The following is a 19,909-nucleotide window of genomic DNA, read 5'->3' on the forward strand; positions in this document are numbered from 1 at the left end:
CACATGCAGGGTTGACAGACGGGCAAGCCTTGTTTACAAGGATCTTGGAAGGGAAAGCCTTTAAAGACAGAGGCTTGGGAGACGTGGAATCTAAGCAGCAGAATTGAATAAACATTGACAGTGCTGTAAACAACCAAACATATCTCTATTTGGAAAAGCAAGGAAAGGTTACACATCAGTCAGTCTCTTTAGCTGGAATAATAGAAAATTCTTGTTTGCAACATTCTCACGGTAAAAGGATCACAAACTGAATTTAGGAGAGAAGTGCCAATACATGGATATTGAATAAAAATTGCATTTATTCATGGGACCTCCTAAATACATATGATTCTCTGAAGTTTTACAGCTATAATACTTAATATTCCTACCCTTTGTAGGAAGCAAGATTCACCAATTTTATCCACTAGGACATGTAGGTATTAAAATACAAATTGGAGAAGTCACTAATTTTGTCACTTCTGAAATATTTTACCATAGCCAACATACTATATTGACTCAGTTCTGAACTAAATATTGTCCTAGAAATGTACATATCATACTTTCTTCTTTACTGTAGTAAGTGATTTTTAAAGAGCGTGCCATTTTCAGGTGAAACTGGCTTCTTACTATGGATGGAAACTTTGAGATTATTTCTTGTCTCTATGAAGAAAATAATAGTTTCAGAGCTGAATGTTACCTGGAACACTGTCCCTATTTACTCAAAAGATTCATGTGTGCTTTGCTCTCTTTTACACGCAATGTCAAATATTCTTTCTGCTACAGCAGCTGACATTAAAAGCTAAGCCCTTGTATTAAACCCTTCCTCGACTCCTGAGGCTACCCAGACACAACATACCAGCAGCAGCATTCATGATGACCACTACTATTGTCACCTGGTCATCAGCAGCAAACAGTTCCATATCTAATATCCGTTATTTAAGCCAGAATTACTACTAAAGATGTGTTGATTAACAAAGTCATAACGGCCATTTAGAGCCATAAATGAAAATATGGAACTACCAATGGCCCATTGAACTGTCAGTGGTGATTATTATTATACCTGTAAGAACTCATGAAAACATGAATATGTAATCCTTATTTCTTTACAAACTTGTATCCATAGAAATAATCTTCTTTATTGAGAAACGATGTAGTGTAGTGGTTAGGCATTTAAGCCAAGGAGCCAGGTTCAAAGCCCAACTTAACCAGTTTTTAACAGTGTGTCAAAATTCTTTATATTTCACTTAATTCAACTGTATACTAGTAACCATAAAAGGATTAAATAAATTCATAATTTTCATCCACAATGGAACTATGAGTAATATCAGCATTATTTCCAAATTTGCTTGACATCAGTCACCATGATGTTCGGATATTATGAAACCTCTTCCCCATCTCTTACTTAATTCCTAGCCACCATATTCTGAAGAGACTGGTGTTCCATTAGAATACTCTGCTTTTTCTCAAAGGCCAGTATAGGGAGAAAGCATGACCAACCTCTTTGTCACATGGGAAATGAAGAGTAAATTTTAAAACAGATATCAAAGCAAAGGTTCCTACCTCCTCTCATCTAGTAAAAGATAATTATGAGGCCCCAGTTTATATCAGAAATCATTTTCTGAGACATCCCTCTACCTTAAAAATATCTGGAAGGGTTATTTGTTACAATGAGACATTTGGAGGGGGGGTTATCTGTATAACTAACCAAAAAATAAAGACAAGGAAATTTTGTAATTAATGAAGAGCCACTAAAATTGAAAACCATAAAGATGAGAATGAAGGTTGGAGGGAGGAAAGTCAGGACAAAGTGCTCTGATTTTCACAATTAGTAAAATACTTTCTAATCCAGTCACTAACCTCTCACTCACCTTGATTTTCTACCCTCTTGGAACTGGGTGGTCCTTTGGAAGGGGATGATTTAATGATGAATAAGTGTTTTTGAAACAATTGCTTTCAGGATTCTGCAACATCAAGACTCTGCCTGGTATAGCCAAAAAGCATGGCAATAGAGTGCACTTGGTCTATTTCAATAAGGCAGTCTGCTCCCGAGACACATACGCATACAACATGAATCAGGAGAAGCTGATGAGTCTAAACAAGAGTGACTTTGGAACCAGTGGCCCAAGCAATGCTTAAAGAAGCACATACTAGTTAGAACTTCAGTAGGGCATACAAAGAGTGTTCTGCAACCCTCGCTCAACTCCTCTCAGAAGTCATCAGCGTGCTCTCTTTCAAAACACAGCCTGAGTCTTCTGTATTGCTGGATTTGTGGATAGATATTGGTTGAATTTGTTCCTGTCACGGAATATTTTGTTTTCTCCATCTACGGTTATTGATAATTTTGCTGGGTACAGTAGTCTAGCCTGGCATCTGTGGTCTCAGGATGCTCCAGCACACAACAAGAAAATTTGCTCAACAATGTTCATATTGCCAGAACATGGAAACAGCCTAAGTGTCCCTCAATAGAAGAATGGATAAAGAAACTGTGGTACATTTACACTATGGAATACTACTCAGCTATTAAAAACAAGGAATTCGTGAAATTTGTGGACAAATGGATTGAACTAGAAATGATCATAATGAGTGAGCTAACCCAGAAGCAGAGAGACTCAAATGGTATATACTCACTTATAACTGGACACTAGCCCGAGGGGCAGGTCCTATGAAAGGCTGCACCTACCAGGAAAGTGGGATAGAGGTGAGGACATCCTATTGAGACTCTAGGTGAAAAAAAATATAGGGGATAGGGAAGTATCCAGAGGGTCCTAGAAACCTACAAGAGGAACATTATGATGGGTGGATCTGAACCCAGGGGTTCTGCTTGATCTAAGGCACCAACCAAGGACAAAACGTGCAGTCATCATCAAGCCCCTACCCAGATCTAGCCAAGGGACAGAACATTCTCCACAGTTAAGTGGAGAATGGGGACTGACTTTCACAGGATCTCTGGTGCCCCATATTTGGCCATGTCCTTTTGTTGAGGAGGCCCAATGGCACTCGGAGGAAGGATAGCGGACTACCAAGAAGAGACTTGATACCCTAGCACCATGTTCAGGAGGAGGAGGTCCCCCTCAGTCACAGTCATAGGGAAGGGGGATTGGGGTGAAAGTGGGAGGGAGGGAGGAATGGGAGGATGCATGGGATGGGATAGAAAGTGAGATGTAATATGAATTATTTTATCTTTCAATAAAAATGTGTTAAAAAACAAAAACAAAAACAAAAACAAAGCAAAACACAGCCTGAGTCATTCAATCCATGACGATGTGGCTCTCCTTCAAGTCAAAATGATTGTCAGGAATACCATGCTTAGACTAAATTTATGAGTTGTTTCTGCTTTGGGGGTGGGGCCTCTGAATCTGCAGAAGGAATTTAAGAAGTATCAGAAATATCCCAAACCTGAAAATTAAAACATCAGAAATATCCTAAACCTAAGAATAAAATAGAGAACATAATATCTATTATCATTATAGTTATCTCCTGATAATGTTCTGAGCAAGATTAAATTTCACCCACAAGTCATATTCTTTCTGACCTCATTCTTCCTGGGAGCAGCTACAGCTGCACCACTCATAGATGTCTGATTAAAACAAGTGCAGAGGTCACTGGGTAATATTTTACACATAAAATTCTATGATACCCACTGTCTAATGGCATGCTTACCGGTATTCTACAAATTGGTAAAGTCTTTGAAATTTCATGACCAATGAGGAGGAGGTAAAATTTGACAAAATCATCATAGAAAATATAGACAGAGTCTTAGTCTGAAGTATTGGCAATGCATGGTTCTAATCTTTCCCAGTGTCTTTGCTGCATAATGCAATTAAATCTCAATAATAAGAGTGTTTCCTAAGTGATGTGTGCCATAGACCTAGTTGGAGTCAGACTTTTCAGGTTCTCCACAGACCATGCTGACTTTGGGTTTAATAAAAAGAACTTGAGACTCACTTGGCCTCAATGTAGAGAAATTAATTAGTGTAAATTCAACTAGAGATCTGTAAAAGTTTTCTGAATGGTTGATAATTCTATACATAGTAAGAAAAGGAGCAAGAAGAATAAAGGAAGTTAGACATATTCTAGATATGTCCATGAGTGTTTGAAGAATATCTAGCAAGCAGAAGATTCATCCTTTGAAATAAGAAACAACATAAAATATTAGTATGTGAAGTGTAGATATATTAATTTTAGGGTATATTTGTGGTAAGATATTCTACTCCTAAATAACTTGAAGTTATCAACTGGTAGACATATGATAATAAAACTAGTTTTCATTACAACTAAAGTCAAGTATCTATTAATAATCAAAAGACTTTATGATTAATTAAGCAAAAAGAAAAGTCTAAGATTGAAAACTTTAAAAAGATGAGTTTAATAGGTAAGCATCTCTAACTACTGCCTGTGAGAGGTGCAGAGTGCACGGGAAAGCAGGGTTGGGAAGAACAATGTTCTGTAAATGAATCATGTAGCAAATCTGGACTCCATGTCCTGGTGGTAGAGGGAAATCCACAAGAATCCATCACAATTGTCCGTTTCTGAATTTTAGAAAAGGAAGCAGTGACACAATGACATCACCATTAAAGAAAACTATAAGCAGAAATAACACACAGCAACTCTTAAATCACATCAATAAGGCCTTAAAGCTTTGAGTAACTGTAAACCAGGAAACAAAGAGTAAAGAAATAGCTCACAAAATGTCATTATTTCCACTGGTAAAGTATAAGCAATATTTAAATGCAAAGGAAAATACAGGTAAATAGAAATAGATTTTAAAAGAAAGCTGAAAGTATCACTAAGTGTGATACTTCAAAGACAACTCTAAAACAAAACAAAACAAACAAACAAAAACCCTGAAGAGTGGCATTCAAGATGATTGGGAAAGCCCAGTAGACATCTCTGAGGTGAGGCAAAGGGAAAGGAGCCAGGTAGGGAATCACACAACGTAATGGATCTCTGGAAAGAGAGAACACACATGAAGCCAGGGTCAAAGGGGCAAAGCCAAGAAACTAGAAAATTGTACCATAATCTTTCTGAAGGCCATTACTTGTTACATATTTTAAAGGGACAGTCAAGTGTATGTCAGGTGTACGAGCTCTGAGAACAATTGACATCCAAATGTAGATGACTCATCTCTGCTGGAGAGCATCCAGCTACAAATTCTAAAAGTAACACAGAGGTGAGACCTTGAGTTTGTAGATCAATGTAGATGTGCTTTTAAACTGCCACAGTTCTAAACAATTTGAAATTTGCCAGAGAGAATTTCCCACAACTGCTTATGAACAGAAGCCAGGTGAATGTTTCTTTCACAATGAAGTCAAATGCCAGCAAAAAGCATTAGACAAATGGTGCTTGAGCCAAACCAGAAACAGCTTGGTGAAGAGAAGAGAACACTGGGTGGGACGGAAGAGGACACCACACTATCGACAGGCATCTTAAGTCTTTGTTCACAAATATATTGGGGTTTTTGAGAGATGGATTGAGAGGTAAAGACACCTGCCACTAAGCCTGACAATCAAGATTTGATTGCTGAAACCCGTGTAATAGAAGAAGACAAATAACTCCAGAAAATTGTCTCATGTCCTCTACAGGCTTCCAAGATACTCACAGCCGTACACATTGGCACATAGAGTAAATAAATAAAAGTGTAAAAATGAATACAAATAGCCTAAATACTATGAATGTAACATTTATATAATTCCTAATTGTTTCATGGTTCTTCTTGCTGTAGGTATTTTATTGTATATTGTGTAATAATATAAATATATGTCAAAAAGAGAAATAATAAAAAATAAATAAATAAGCAAAGAGTAGAATAATCCGAGAAAAAAATATTCAATGAAATAACTAGGTCTGATTGTCAAATAATAGCAAGAACTAATAATTTCCCTGATCTCCCTATAATCCTAACCACAGTCCTAGGTGTTTCCTTTGTAGATGCTCAATACTGTCAGCTGTCTTCCTCCCTCAGTCTTCCTTGGGTCCAAATGAGTTCATGTATATAACAGCACTTTGTAGAATGTAAGTTGCTGTGAGCTCAAAAGTAGCTGGAAAGAGATCATGGGTTTGTAACAAGAGTGTATCACTGAACAAGGAAACAACTGGATTATCCTTCTAGTCAATTTTTTATGGCTTCAAAATACTATTATGGTCACAAACCCAGAGCAAATTAAATGTAATGCCTTCCTATGTTAAAAATAAAAGCATTCACCAAATGTTGTTTTCAAGAAGAGGGTATTGATGAATAAATTATGGTACAGGCCACTATATAACCATTAACAGAGAACAGAGATACAGTAGTTGAATGCTTAATAACATAAAAATTAATAATATACCACTAAAGGAAAATAATAAGTCAAAAGATATATCAAAGCTACAATCCCAATTTGTTAACTTATATACATCATTGAATGTGAGCTGGGAATGTTGTATAACAAAAATCATTAATGCTTGTCTGGTATTAAATACCTGTTTAATTTTCCACTACATTCTTGTATTTTGTGGGGCTTCCCTATTCTTCTACAATGAGTACATTTAGAATAAATACTACTCACTGATAATGAAATTTCTAAAGGAACAGGCCACTCTTTAAAGCATAACAGAGAAAACTGTAGCTTCACTCATTCTAAGAATGTAAAAACATGAGCCTCACTTCAGAATGCAATGGGAAGTACTTCAAAGTTCCTTCAGTGTTGCCAAGGTTTATTTAACAATATTTTCTCACTATATATTATACAAGAACAGAACTAAACAGATGGTCTACATCGGAAATCCAGAAATCGAGGAACGCTCTCCTCGCCGTACCTACTTGTCACACACTATGTGGTACATATTCTCTACACGCACTCACACACCCATTAACTCTTTATCACCTCATTAAGATACATATCTAAACCACACACACATAGGACCTGTATGTTAATACCATCCCGCAGAACACATAAATATGCCTGTGTGTTCATAGGAGGGATTGATAGAGACCGCCATCTTATTGCATAAGCTATAGACTCTAAGATCTATAATCTTGGCAATAGGGAAATGGGTCAATAACTAGGAGTCGTTGCTGCTATTGTAGAAGACCTGTGTTTAGTTTCTTAAACCTACATGGTGGTTTAACCATCCATAACTCCTGTTTCAAGAAATATGATGCCTTCTTCTGTTTTCTGAACACATGAGGCACACATATGACACAGGAAAACACTCATACACATAAACATAATGAAATATTTTTAAAACAATAAAACAATAGTCTTGCCTCCCATATTTAGTAGATTTTATGTATTTAAAAAAAGTTGTTTCAGAGTTCATAATTAAAAAAAAAAAAACCCCAGGCCTGAATTTGACTCAGTATTCTGTATGCAAATGGTCTCTGTGCACCAAATTTGTTCTGCAGCCACTGCATTTCCTTCATGTCACTTCCTTCCTGTGCTAATCAAAGGCCCTTTATTTCTTTAAGGATCGAGCACAAATGGTTCAGTCTGGCATCCAAGGTCCACTCTGTTTCTGAAAGCTTCTTTGGCAATCCTTACCAACATAAGTCCTTAACTCCCTTTAGGCCAGAATCTGTAATACTTGAGAGAGAGAGAGAGAGAGAGAGAGAGAGAGAGAGAGAGACAGACAGACAGACAGACAGACAGAGATAAAGACATGGAGAGAGAGGCAGACACAGATACAGAAAGATAGAGACACGGAGAAACAGAGACACAGAGATAGGCAGACAGTGAGACACACACACACACACACACACACAGAGAGAGAGAGAGAGAGAGAGAGAGAGAGAGAGAGAGAGAGAGAGAGAGAGAGAGAGAGAGAGAGAGAGAGAGAGAGAGAATCTCTCATTTTCCCTTTGTCATTCTGTCCTACCACCAGGCTTAGCTCCATGTCCAGGACACAATGTCATCATTCATCTTTTCTCAATTAATTTTCCAAATCACTCTTTGTTACAATTTATCATTTTTCATCTATCGATGTTCAAGAAAAAAAATTAAGAATATTGACTGCCAACAAATTTATATTGAATGAACTTAGTGTCCACTTCTATAAATTATCACGCAAATCAGGTTCAGTGTGCCAGCAAGAGCTGATGCTATGGTTTTTGTGACTAGATTGTAAATACATGATGCTGCCAACAATTACCAAAAAAAAAAAAATCTGTTCATTTTTAATCTGGTCATGCAAACAAAAGAAAGTCAGCAAGATGATATTCTCCTTTAAAAGCTTTGCAAGGAATTGGTTTTGTCTGTACGTGCTTAATTCTAATAAGAGTGCATTGCTTTTAGAATAGTAGTTAATTCCATTGCTTTGCTAATTAAGACTAGACTTCTCCCCAATCAGAGTAAAATCATAGACGCGTCTAATTTTTAGAACTCAAAGGCACCTTACAGATTATTTCTAGAATCAGAGAGTGGCTTGCCCAAGGCCACGTAGGTGGAGAGTCAAAGAGGATTCTTGTGTTTAATTCTGTAAGCTGTTCCCACTTAAAAGATTGGCTGCATTAGGAAGCAGCATGCAAAAGGAAGTGCCTGTTCTGGAGACAGGTGACGAGGCTTCAATGTCGGCTCCTCTTTAAACTGATTAAGGTCCCCATCCTCAGCTGTTGTAAGAAAGTACTGTACCCACAAATGATCTTGAAAACTCTTGGGTTAAGGTTCGAGTTTGGTGATGGGAAATAGCCACACACAGCCCTTGCAAATTCGGATCCGCTGGCTAGCCTGTTTCATCTGAGACCTCAACCAGACCCCAAGGATTCTGCCTCCATCCCCTCAATGCCTTCAGTCTATCACAACAGCTGCAAACTTCATCTGAGTTGCCCAACCACATCTTCCTAATTTAATAAAATCCAAGCAGGCTTTCCCCCAGTCAAGCTCATCCTTTCCCTAGAAGGCGGCTGGAGGCCTTTTCTGGAAACTCAACACCCCTGCTTTAACTCTCTAGTCTTTCCCTAGGCTTCCACCTTGCAAGGGGCCACAGGAGTCACTACTACCCCTCTGGGTTCCAGGGCTAGGTATTCCACACCCTTCAGGCTTTCCCTCTGTCCTTTTCTTCCTCTTTGGGCATTGCCCTCCTTCTGTGGACTATGGTCTTCTCTGTAGTACACCGCAGCCTTGGTACTTTTCCTTTGGCTATTATAGCTCTGTGTATGCTGCTTTTTACATGTCTAAATCTCACTTGTTCAAACTCTAATTCTGCATCAGTTGACTAAGAGAATACTTCCTTACCTCTCCAGTCTAAGGTACGGCTACCTTAAATATGTTATGTAGCCGTAGTATCCTAAGCTCTCCGACATTATATTCCATTACAATGGTAATTCATTTATTATCCCTTGAGTAGCTGTCTCTCTTGCTATAAGGTTTATGAGAGTGTTGACTTGAAGACTAATAAATATTTATTGAAGGAAGGAAAAGAGCCAGAAAGGAAGGGAAGTCTATTAGTTGTTTTTTTTTTTTTTTGCATTTCCACCCACTTTTCTGTAATCTGTCCTTTGTTTATAACCAGACTAAATGACATAACTACCTATTTTTCATATAGCTCACATCATAAACACAAAAATAACTTTAAGCCCACAGAATGCCCGCTCTCCTTCCTCCTCAGCACAAACCACATTAGTGCCTAATGGGAAAGATAGGAAATTAAAATTTCAGTGACAAAACCATCGTCGTTAGTGAGATCAACTTTCAGCCTGCATCTGATATGTTAGCACAAGCTCTGGTTAGGCCCCTAGGATTCATCTTACCCTGTCACATTAGGGAAAAGCAGCAAGAGACAGGTTTTTGCTCTTCCTACACAGACAGAAAGTACTAAGCAAGAAGCTGGCATGGACAGGCATTGTCCAGACCAGATATGGCCCAGGCAAAACAACCCTGGAATCACCCCAACATAGCTAATATGGGCATTGTCCAGACCAGACAATGACCCCATCAGAACACCCCCAAAATTTACCCCCAAACATGTAATATGGGTTTCTTCCTAGCTGTGTGCTGTTCGCCTCTAGAAGTCAGTTCTAGCTTACTGTCTACCATGGGAGTACAGGGTACCTTTTTCCCATTAATTAATTTATGTATCCACCTTACAGGTTGATCGCAGGCCCCCTTTCTCTTCTTCATCCATTCCTTCTCACGTCATTCTATTTTCCCTCCCGCTCTCCTCTGAGATAATGAGGGCATTGCCTTTTAAAGGAGAGGAATGGAGGCAGGCATCTGCATTAAAGAAGACATGCACTCGGGTTATTCTTAGTTCCCCGTTCATCTGAATCAAAAACTAAGTTACACTGTTAGTTTAAATGTACTCAGTGCTACACTTAAAATTAGAGTAAAATGCAGCCCTATAAGAAGTGGTACCTCCAGAAAGCCCCTTGGTATCACTATTATTTCAGCGAAAGACAGTCCTTATTTATAAATACCAACAATGCTAGCATTATAATATTTCATTTAGTTTTGGACTGGCCTTATTTTGTAATACAATGAGAAAGGAGGGACCTCATAGAAAGGAAGGGGTGGAAATTGTTTGAGCAGCAGAGTTCTGGTCTACTGCCACCTCAGCAAGATTTATTAATCTTGGAGATTCTCAGTCTCATTTACTAAACAGCAGTGATTCACACAGAGTTGCATAGCCACAGTGGCAAAGTTAATTGAAATCTAGATCCCCTAACACTTCTCCCTTCCTTCCTTCAGCAATTTCTCAGTCCTGCAAGCTAAGAGATTGTTGTAAGCTTATGGAAAATGGAAACAAAGGTGGCTAGCATGGAAATAAAAGTGGATGTGTGTTTTGTTTTGTGTTTTGGCTTTTGCACTTTGAGCAGAGCAAGAACACAAAGCAGCTTACGTAACCCAATATCAATGCTATAGTCTCCTCAGCATTAAATTAGCACTAGGAGCTCAATATGGCTCTCACCCAACTCCAGAGAAAAGTGGAAAAAAGATGAAGAAAGAGAGAAAGAGATAGCTGTGAACACAGGTAAATTCAATTCAGACTGTTGCAGAAAGCCAGATAATTCCTTTTAATTTACCTCATTATCTTCTTCACAGAAGCAAATAATGCCTTCCAAGAGGCAAATCATGTATCCAAACACTAAGCAAGCATTGGTACCCTGAACTAATCAGGAAAGTGAGGCCCACATGAGACTAACACATCTATTTCACCAGGCAACAATTCCAAAGGAAGCCAAGGTATTCTCCTGCCATCTCATGCTCTTTCCATGTGATCAGCTTGTCTATGTAATGACCAGAGTGATTCTGCTGCTACTGACAGATAGATGTTGTCAAAGGGTGAAGGATAAATAACAACACAAGAATTCATGAACATATTATAACAGAAGAAAATATTTACTTATTAATATAAGTATGCCATGTGGAATAAATGTATAGTGAAGAAAATAACCTATGTAGGAAAAAATGAAAAGTCAATTCACAGGAAAACATAGTTATTTTGATAAAAGACAGAATAGTTCCAGATTAGATCACAACTATGGAAAATGAATTGCAGACCTCCGATGCTGAAAATTATCAAATGAAAGGATCCCTAAGGTGTTATGGACAATTGTTTTATTTCCAAGGTAGACTGTATCTTTGTACATTAATAAAATACTTGCAAATGACACCCACACTCTCAGCACTCAGGACTATAATTTGAGCCACAAATTGTATGTAATTAATGATCATCGCCAAATCTGCGACAAGATATTTTCAACTACCTCAATAAATAAATAAATAAATAAATAAATAAATAAAACCTAGATAGAAAACAACGCTCTGGGGAAATTTTTTTCAGAATGTGAATGTATTATTTTTAACCAAGTAGTAACAAACATATTCCTGAATTGTGTTTTTCACAAAAGGACTTAGGAACTCTCTACTCAGTGCTTATTGAATTGCTTCTAGGTTATTGCTGATGACAGGACTAATATCAACATCTACGTCTAGCAGAAAGATGCATCTGCAGATGGTGCTTTATACCTACAGTGCCTTTTACATTGTTACATTCCTTCAACATGACACAGTGCACACCGTTAGGACACCATGCAACTTCAACTCTGTAAACAGGTTTCTTATAGGATCATCTTGCCTGAAGATGCTTTCATAAACCTACAGAAGGGCTTCACCAATTCATCTTTGCTGGAATCAGTTGGAAAGTAGGGTAATTAGCAGGGCCATGAGCAAGTGACAAGGAGAGAGCCATGGGAGGATGCTACAAGTGTCTAGAAGAAGGGCTCACATCCTGAGCAAGTCTGCAGCTCCCACACAGAGCAGCTTGTGTGAGACTCCCCCAAGGGTTGGCTGTACTCTCTCTGATGCCCTAGAAGCACACTCCCCTCTTCTATTGGCCACTGAATAATCCAAATACGGCTCCAGGCAGAAGCCAAGGCGACCTTCATGCCCAGATGAACCAAAGATGGGGGTGGGGTGAGCCAAGTGGAGTTCATCTCCTCCACAGTCCTCAAAGGGCACACAGCTAGATCCGTTCCAGATGCCAACGCGAGGACAGAGCCAACCTCGGAGCACAGCGCTGGCTGCTCTTTGGCTCTGAATCTAGAGCATGAGAAGGAAGGGACAGTTGCCAGATGACAAGGAGACCCAGCCAGATCTGAGCCAATGAAACAGGGGGCCTCAAAATAAACCAAGCAGAAAATGGACAGTCCTGAATAAGGTGGGCTTTGTTGCCTACTTGGTTTTTTCCTTTCATTCAAGAAAAAAAGTCAGTTGAACTGTTTCTTCTTGCTTCTTTAAGTTTGCAGGAAAATGAGAAGATAAGAGTACAACCACAAATTTCTAGGATTTCCTTTGAGGAGCATAGACACTTCCAAACTAGGTACATAAATACAATGTACAGAGTTATCAGAATACCAAGACAAATGCAGCTAGCCACGATGTAATCTTATCATCAGCTTGCCATCGATTACATGTTAGAAACTGTCCCTGCCACCAATATCAGAAGAATATTGTGTGGATGATGATTATCTACTTTATGAAAGTACTGTGGAGTATTTGGAGAATCACAAGAAAAGATATTTTTTTAGTTTACTCATATGTAAATATACCTTGACAAAAATGGATAACCTATTTCAAAATAATGATAGTGATCATTACATTAGCACTGTGAGCCAGAACGTAGAGAGCTTACCAATATAGTGTCAGCTCCGCCTATGGTTACAGAGTAATAACCTAACTTTGTAGACTGTCCCCTGGGGCTAATCTGAATTATACAGTAAATATCCCTACACTTCAGAAACACATAGTGTAGGACACATTCAACGTTTTGAGCAAATGGAATCTAATAAAAAATGAACACCAATAACAGCATTCATCTGTGAACCCATGAAAGTAATCAGGAGAAACAGCAGAAATATCCTGCTGCAGATGGAATGCATTTAAAAGAGCCACACACTCTGACAGTGTGTGTGTGTGTGTGTGTGTGTGTGTGTGTGTGTTGCACCTCCATGCACTCATGTGTGGTAGAGGCACAGAACATTTCCCCTGACAGCCTTCTCTCAGATGTGAAGGATGACAGAGGAATGAGTATGTACGACAAGTGTTTGCAGTGAACCTCTTTTCCCTTTTCCTCACACTCATCTGGCTGCCTGACCTTCTTGCCCTATGGAGCCTATTATTTAAGGCTACCACTACCTGTTATTTACCACCCACCAAGGGATTTTCATGCTTTGAGAACTGGGTACACTTCCTCCCATGAGTCACTGAATTCTGTTTAGCGACCCTTGAAAGCTCCCCCATTTGGAAATGATATTCCCAGCAAGAAAAACTACTTTGCACAGATAATGCTACCTTGTGAATTCTCAATGTAGGCAGCAGTGGTCTTACTGAAGAAGACTGTAGGGATGTGTTTTGTGTGTGTGTGTGTGAAATCTTCCGGAATATAATGATCTGTTCTGGTGTCACACCTGACCTCACCATTCTTCATAAGTACCACCTGACATCAGCTCAGCATTTTCCTCTGTCCTTCACTCATGAAACCCTGTGACTGTGCAATGAATATTCCACAGCTTTATTCATACTTAAGAGAGGTGTGTAGTGACTTACTGTTTTATCTAGAGAGCGAGTTCCTGGTTAAATAAAAGAAGGAAGAAAAAGATGACCCTCACCTATTGAAACAATAGTCACATTGTTGCTAATATCTCAATATAAAATTAAATAAAAGGCTGAATTGGAACAACACCAGAAATCATAGAGGAAATACTGACAGCACTGAGGGAGGAAAGAAAGAGAATAAAATGGAAATTTTTCAGCTTCCAAAGATGGGTTGGAATACTATTTTTATGCAGATATGTTTTGTCAAAGAACTATGTATCACAAGACCTAAGATTTTAGATAAGAAAGAAGGGGTCCAGTCAGTTCTGAGATGAAGTTTTTAGAACCTGTCACTTGTAATTGTGTTGTGGGTGAGTCCCAGCTGTCACTCTGTGTGTATTTCAAAAGGGAACTTCGACATTGCATTTATTTACTTGCAATGATTCAACTAGTAAACAGCCAGGAGTCTATTCTCATTTCCTTTGGCAAAAAGGCTCTATAGCTACACAAAATATCCCTTCACCATGGGGGGAAAAAAAAAAGGAAACCCACAAATGTAACATTAGCAAGCAGCTGTCAGAAGAAAATCAAGGGAGGATTGCCAGTCTGGTCATTTCATGGTAAGTATTACTGAGACTCCTGTGTGTGTGTGTGTGTGTGTGTGTGTGTGTGTGTGTGTGTGTGCAATGAGAAGCCTTGCATGTTCAGTATTGAGAGAAATGTAAGCGGTAGAGGTCCTAATGCTGGCAGGATGCCTGGGCATCAAGGGGTAGTAGAACCATCAATGGTAGAGTGAAATAGCAGGCTCTCAATAGCTAATTGTATTAGGCTCTTCTCACTGGTGGGAAGGTTGAGCTAGAGGGACGAAAAGAACCACAATGTATTCTTGTTTTGGAATGATTTTGTGTACTGTAGGTATACATTACATATATGAGGGCTCCGGGCTCCCAGCTTTAAGTGAGATGCACAGAGTATGTATGTGTTTGCATTTTTAACCTTCGTGAATTCAATTCACTTCACAGTCTCCCCCAGACACAGAACCAAGTCATTCTCAAAGTAAACACCCAGTATTAGCTATTCAATCCCCCAAGCATGACACGGTCGGACTATTCAGAGCCAGCAGCTATTAACCCGTGAATTCTCAAGTGCATAAATTCTCTCTCTCTCTCTCTCTCTCTCTCTCTCTCTCTCTCTCTCTCTCTCTCTCTCTCTCTCTCTCTCTCATACACACACACATTTCCTTCTCCCTTCTCCCCTCATCACTCCCACATCTAGGGGCAGAATGCTGTAGGGGTTGCTCTGTCTGGAGATTCAGGTACCAGGTGCCAAGCGACTACCCAAGAACCTCCTAAAGTTAATGCCAATCCCCTCTTGGAAGAGCAGGAATGCAGAGGTATCAGCACCATGGACACAGGGACAGCAATACTAAGCTGTACTTGGAGTTTACAGAGGAGCAAACCCCCCCCCCGTGTCCCCTCCACTAACACACACACACACACACACACACACACACACACACACACACACACACACACACACACACACACACACACACACACACACATCACCGGCACCCGCACCCGCGCCTCTCTGCCCCTAAGGCCAGCTCTGGATCTTCCACCACTAGCAGGGATATTGCAGTAAGTCTGCAGACTCCCACTCATCTCAGGACCCAGCCTGGATCACAGCACCAGCGGTTGAAGCACATCACCGGACTTGTCATTAAGCCAGATTCTGTGTAGACCCAGAGCGCTGGTGACCCCATCGAGCATCCCAGAGCCACCGGCGGCAGGAGGGGGCGCGCGGGGTCGCCACAGGCTCCCCCTACCTTGCAATGAGAAGAGGGACAGGAAGAACCCCAGCACCCAGACGCTGTGCAGCCAGTAGGTCCTCATGTCGCCGAGCGCTCCAGACGTCTCTTCTCACTCCTCCTCTCTCTAGTAAAACGCGCCGCCGCTCGCTTCCCTTGGTTTCCCTCAGGGCTCTCCTGGCTTTGGCAACCAGGACTGAGCAGGCTCCCGCGAATCTCAGCACAGCCTCGCTCTCTTTTCCCAGAGCGCGAGCCCGGGTCCTGAAGGATGCTCGCAGACCGAGTCTGCTGTCAACACAGTCTCCTTCTTCCTCGAGCTCTCCCGCTCTCTTCCTTCCTACCCTCCTCTCCCTCACTCCCCTGCAGCTCCAACTAAATGAGACTGTACTTAAACAAGCAAGCGCCTTATAGGACCCAGAGCTCAGCCGAAAGGGCCCCGCTACTGCCATCTAGCGCGCACAGCCTGGCAGCGCCGCGGCCCTGCGTTTGCTTGTGTGAGCGAGGTCGATCCAATGCAGCTGAAGTCCTTTCATCTCAGCAAACACAGGTGAAAAGCCCTTGTCTTCTTAAGACCTTGACTTAACCTTGTCGCCCCAGCCCTCTGACTTTCTCCTCTGCACCGGGAAAGTCTTGGAACTCACCATTCAAGCGTCTTTCTATCTCGTGGTTCCCTTTCTCTCTGCCATCTCTCTCTCTCTTCTTACCCCCAAAGACTGCATGAAAGCCTCCTCCAAATGTCACAGTGACCTCCACCTTGTGATTCCAGTGGCCATCTGAAGGCGCATCCCATCCAATTGTCATGCTGCATTACACAGTCTTCCCAGTCCTCTGCATGTGATTTTGAAACACTAGATCAGAACAGTTCTGACATGGCTGACCTTATCTATCACAGGTCCCGGAGATCTCCTTTGATTACATTGTCTGTCTTCTTGTTTTAATCCCTCTAAATTGAAGTTATTTAGAGAGAAAACACAAGTGCTCTGGGTACTCCAAGATGAGAAACCTACCCAACTTACCTGCTTCTAAGTACTGAGAACAAATTCCCAGCAGGGTACCAAACATCTCCAACGAAATGAATGAGTCAGAAGCAGAGGCCAGTTAGGCCTCCTCTAAGTCACAAGATTGCAGGAAACTAGGATTTTACATCTGTTCCCGGAATTTCCACTGTCTGAAGACCCCCCAACGAAACCAGAGAACTTCTGAATTCCATTTTATTCACCGATGAAATTTAATATTTGAATTACATGCTCATGATGATGTCCGTGGCTCCTTTAAATTCTGCATGTAATATCTCTGCCATATTTCTGACCTTGAGGTTAGTAGTACATTGTACCAGTTGATTCCTTGCTGTGGGAGGCTACCTTGTGCACTGGATGCCCAGTACAAAGCTTTGAACCGACTTAATTGTTTTTGAAGACTGAAGACCATCATCAACCATGTAAAATACACATGTGGGGAGCAAAACTGCCCCTGTTGAGAATCTCTGCTTGGTTACACGGCTATTCCTTTGGGAACTACTCCCTGTCTTAGGTAGGGTTTCTACTGCTGTCATAAAATGACATAAACAAAAAGTATTTCAGGAAAGAAAGCTTACGGTCTATCATCCAGGAAGTCAGGGCAGGAATTCAAAGCAGGATCTGGGAAGCAGAGGACTTGGAGGTTTGTTGCTTCTTAGCATGCGTCACAGGCTCTCCCTGCTTTCTTATACCACCCAGATCCACACGTTCACAGCTGAGACTACCCACAGTGAGCTGGGCCTCCCACACCAATCCTCTGTTAAGGGGATGACGTATAGGCTTGCACACAGGCCAATCGGACAAGGGCATTTTCTCCCTCAAGGTTTCCCTCCTCTCAAATGCCTCTAGCTTGTGTAAAGTTGACCTAAAACTAGCCAGCACAATGGATCCTTTTCAACTGGGCACACTCAAACATGTCACCGTACAACAACAACCTTTCCTTTCTTCGTTTACCTCCAAGATCTCATGTTCACTTCAATATCACAATACAAAATATTGCAAACTTATAAGTTCCACAGTTCTTAAAAAATTCACACACTTGAAAAGTTTAGTCCAAAAAAGCATACAAAAACTCTTTCAAAGTAAAAGTCTCTCTAAAATAGCCACAGCCTCTCTAAAATACCCAATATTTCCCTAAATATGCCCAAAGTCTTTTCAAACATTTACGACATCTCTAAAATCCCAAAGTTTTTAACTGGAAACTCATGAAATATAATAATCAAAAAATAGTTAAATACTTCCTTTTTTTTTTCTTCTCAGTTTTAAAAACTTGAACTAGAATTACATCACTTTCCTCCTTCCTTCATCACTTCCTTCATCACTTCCCAGCTTGCCTCCCCATTCCCTCCCACTCAAAGTCGATAACCTCTTCATCCCAAAGGGAAGAAGCAGGACACAGTCACAATCACATCAGAGCAAAACAAGAGTCCAAGACTGTAAGTCTCAGTGTCAGACTTGTGGGGCTCTCATTCTTCCAGGCTTCAAAAGGATTGATGTAGCATACACAGTGTGTCTCATAGTCTCCGGCCGCCCCTCTTCATATCTGCTGCCGCCTTGGTGATCGTCCCATGGTACCAGCGTCTTCAGAACTCTGGGATGTGCTGTGCAACAAGTTCCATCTTCACCAGTGGCTTTCCCTGTGTTCCTTTCAGGGCCTCTGACTCTGCCACATGGTGACAAGTCTCAACTTCCCTTGTGACCCCTTCAATCCTGCCGCTTCCACAGCAAAGGAAGCTGCATCTTCACTCATGTCCTTTCTTGCCGTTCACGGGTGCTGTACCTCAGCTGTTATCTAGGACCCCATCCATGCCTTCAAACCAGTACCATGGGGGAAGACTTTCACACATTTCCAAATCTGGCCACCAGCGCAGAACAGTACAGAGTTGTTGTCTCCTCTGGACCACAGCTTCTGTGTGCTGACCCTGAGGAGATGCTTCAAAGAAACTTTCCCCTCAAGGATTCAGGACTCTTAGTCACTGTTAATGTCTCAGTGCCAGGTAACCAGCACCAATTGTCCCAGGAAAGCAAGGGTTTCACATTTGTGGTTCTGCTTGCTTCTTAAGCGCAGCCAACTCTTCATACCCAGCTTACCAGAAACACATTTTTTAAAGTCCCAAATATTGAATATGGCCAATAGTCTTAACTTCACTCTGAAACGTGACAAGCCAGGCCTCCAACATCTGCATAGATCTCAACATTCTTATCTTCCATGCAAGCCGATGCTTGCTTGTAAGTGTAAACCATAAAGAAAAAAAAGCTTACACATTCATATTGCAGTTGTTCAAATGTCCTTATGAAAAGTTTTCTTAAATGTAATATATGCCTAGAAACTTCTTTCATAAATATTATTTCCTAGGGGCAAGAATATGTCATATCATCTTTCTTCTTGTGTCTTTTATTTTATTTCAGGGACACTGTTTGAAGCAAAGGAAAGTGGCTCTCAAATTGACCAGATAAAGCTACATATTGAAATCTCATAAACAGACTCCATTGAGGCCAAATGCCTGGAGGCTTTGACTTGGGTGGAGATGGAGCTACAGGCAGCTATGATACATTAACAGAGCTCAGTAACCTGGAACCTGAAGTGTGTGTGTGTGTGTGTGTGTGTGTGTGTGTGTGTGTGTGTGTGTGTTCTATTAGAAAACTCTGATTGTGACACTTCACTTAGATTCTGTAAATTTCATTTCATATAACAATAGAAATGGTGTATATAATATCATAGTGAAAGACATACCTATGTACGGGCATATTGTACAATTAGGTAGAAATTGTTTTATTCCCTATTATAACTACAACTACCTCTATATCTGCACCCACAGCTACATCCTGCATCATCAGTACAGCTAAAATCATAACTATTTTGGTTATAAAGCTACCTATGGCATAAAAAATAAATCATAGACATAGAACCCCTTCATAACATTTTACCCAGAGGCATTTAATTCCCTCTCCTACATCTGTCTTCCAATCCAGCTGAATCTCAAGGTTTATAAAACCTGTCAACTTCCATTGCTAATGTGCAGTGATGGGATTGTAATTTGCTCTGGGAAGCTTTCTTCCACTACAGTTAAGTCATTTACACTCTAACAAATGAT

The 19,909-nt window shown here is 40.5% G+C and overlaps 1 protein-coding gene across 2 annotated transcripts in view; it reads right to left on the reverse strand.

Annotated features, from left to right (window-relative positions):
- The window catches only part of LSAMP (limbic system associated membrane protein), a 2,140,464-nt gene extending 2,124,277 nt beyond the window's left edge, over nt 1–16,187 (reverse strand). The window contains exon 1 of one of the 2 annotated variants that reach the window (XM_084800474.1): nt 15,817–16,187. In XM_084800474.1, the coding sequence (XP_084656600.1) occupies nt 15,817–15,883 (67 nt within the window). In that variant the 5' untranslated portion in view covers nt 15,884–16,187. The remainder of the gene's footprint in view (nt 1–15,816) is intronic. The other variant, XM_084800476.1, reaches the window with a different exon arrangement.
- Between the last annotated feature and the right edge of the window lie 3,722 nt (nt 16,188–19,909).

Source organism: Acomys minous, assembly GCF_964271855.1.
Source record: "Acomys minous genome assembly, chromosome: 11".
In the NCBI taxonomy this organism is placed as follows: domain Eukaryota; kingdom Metazoa; phylum Chordata; class Mammalia; order Rodentia; family Muridae; genus Acomys; species Acomys minous.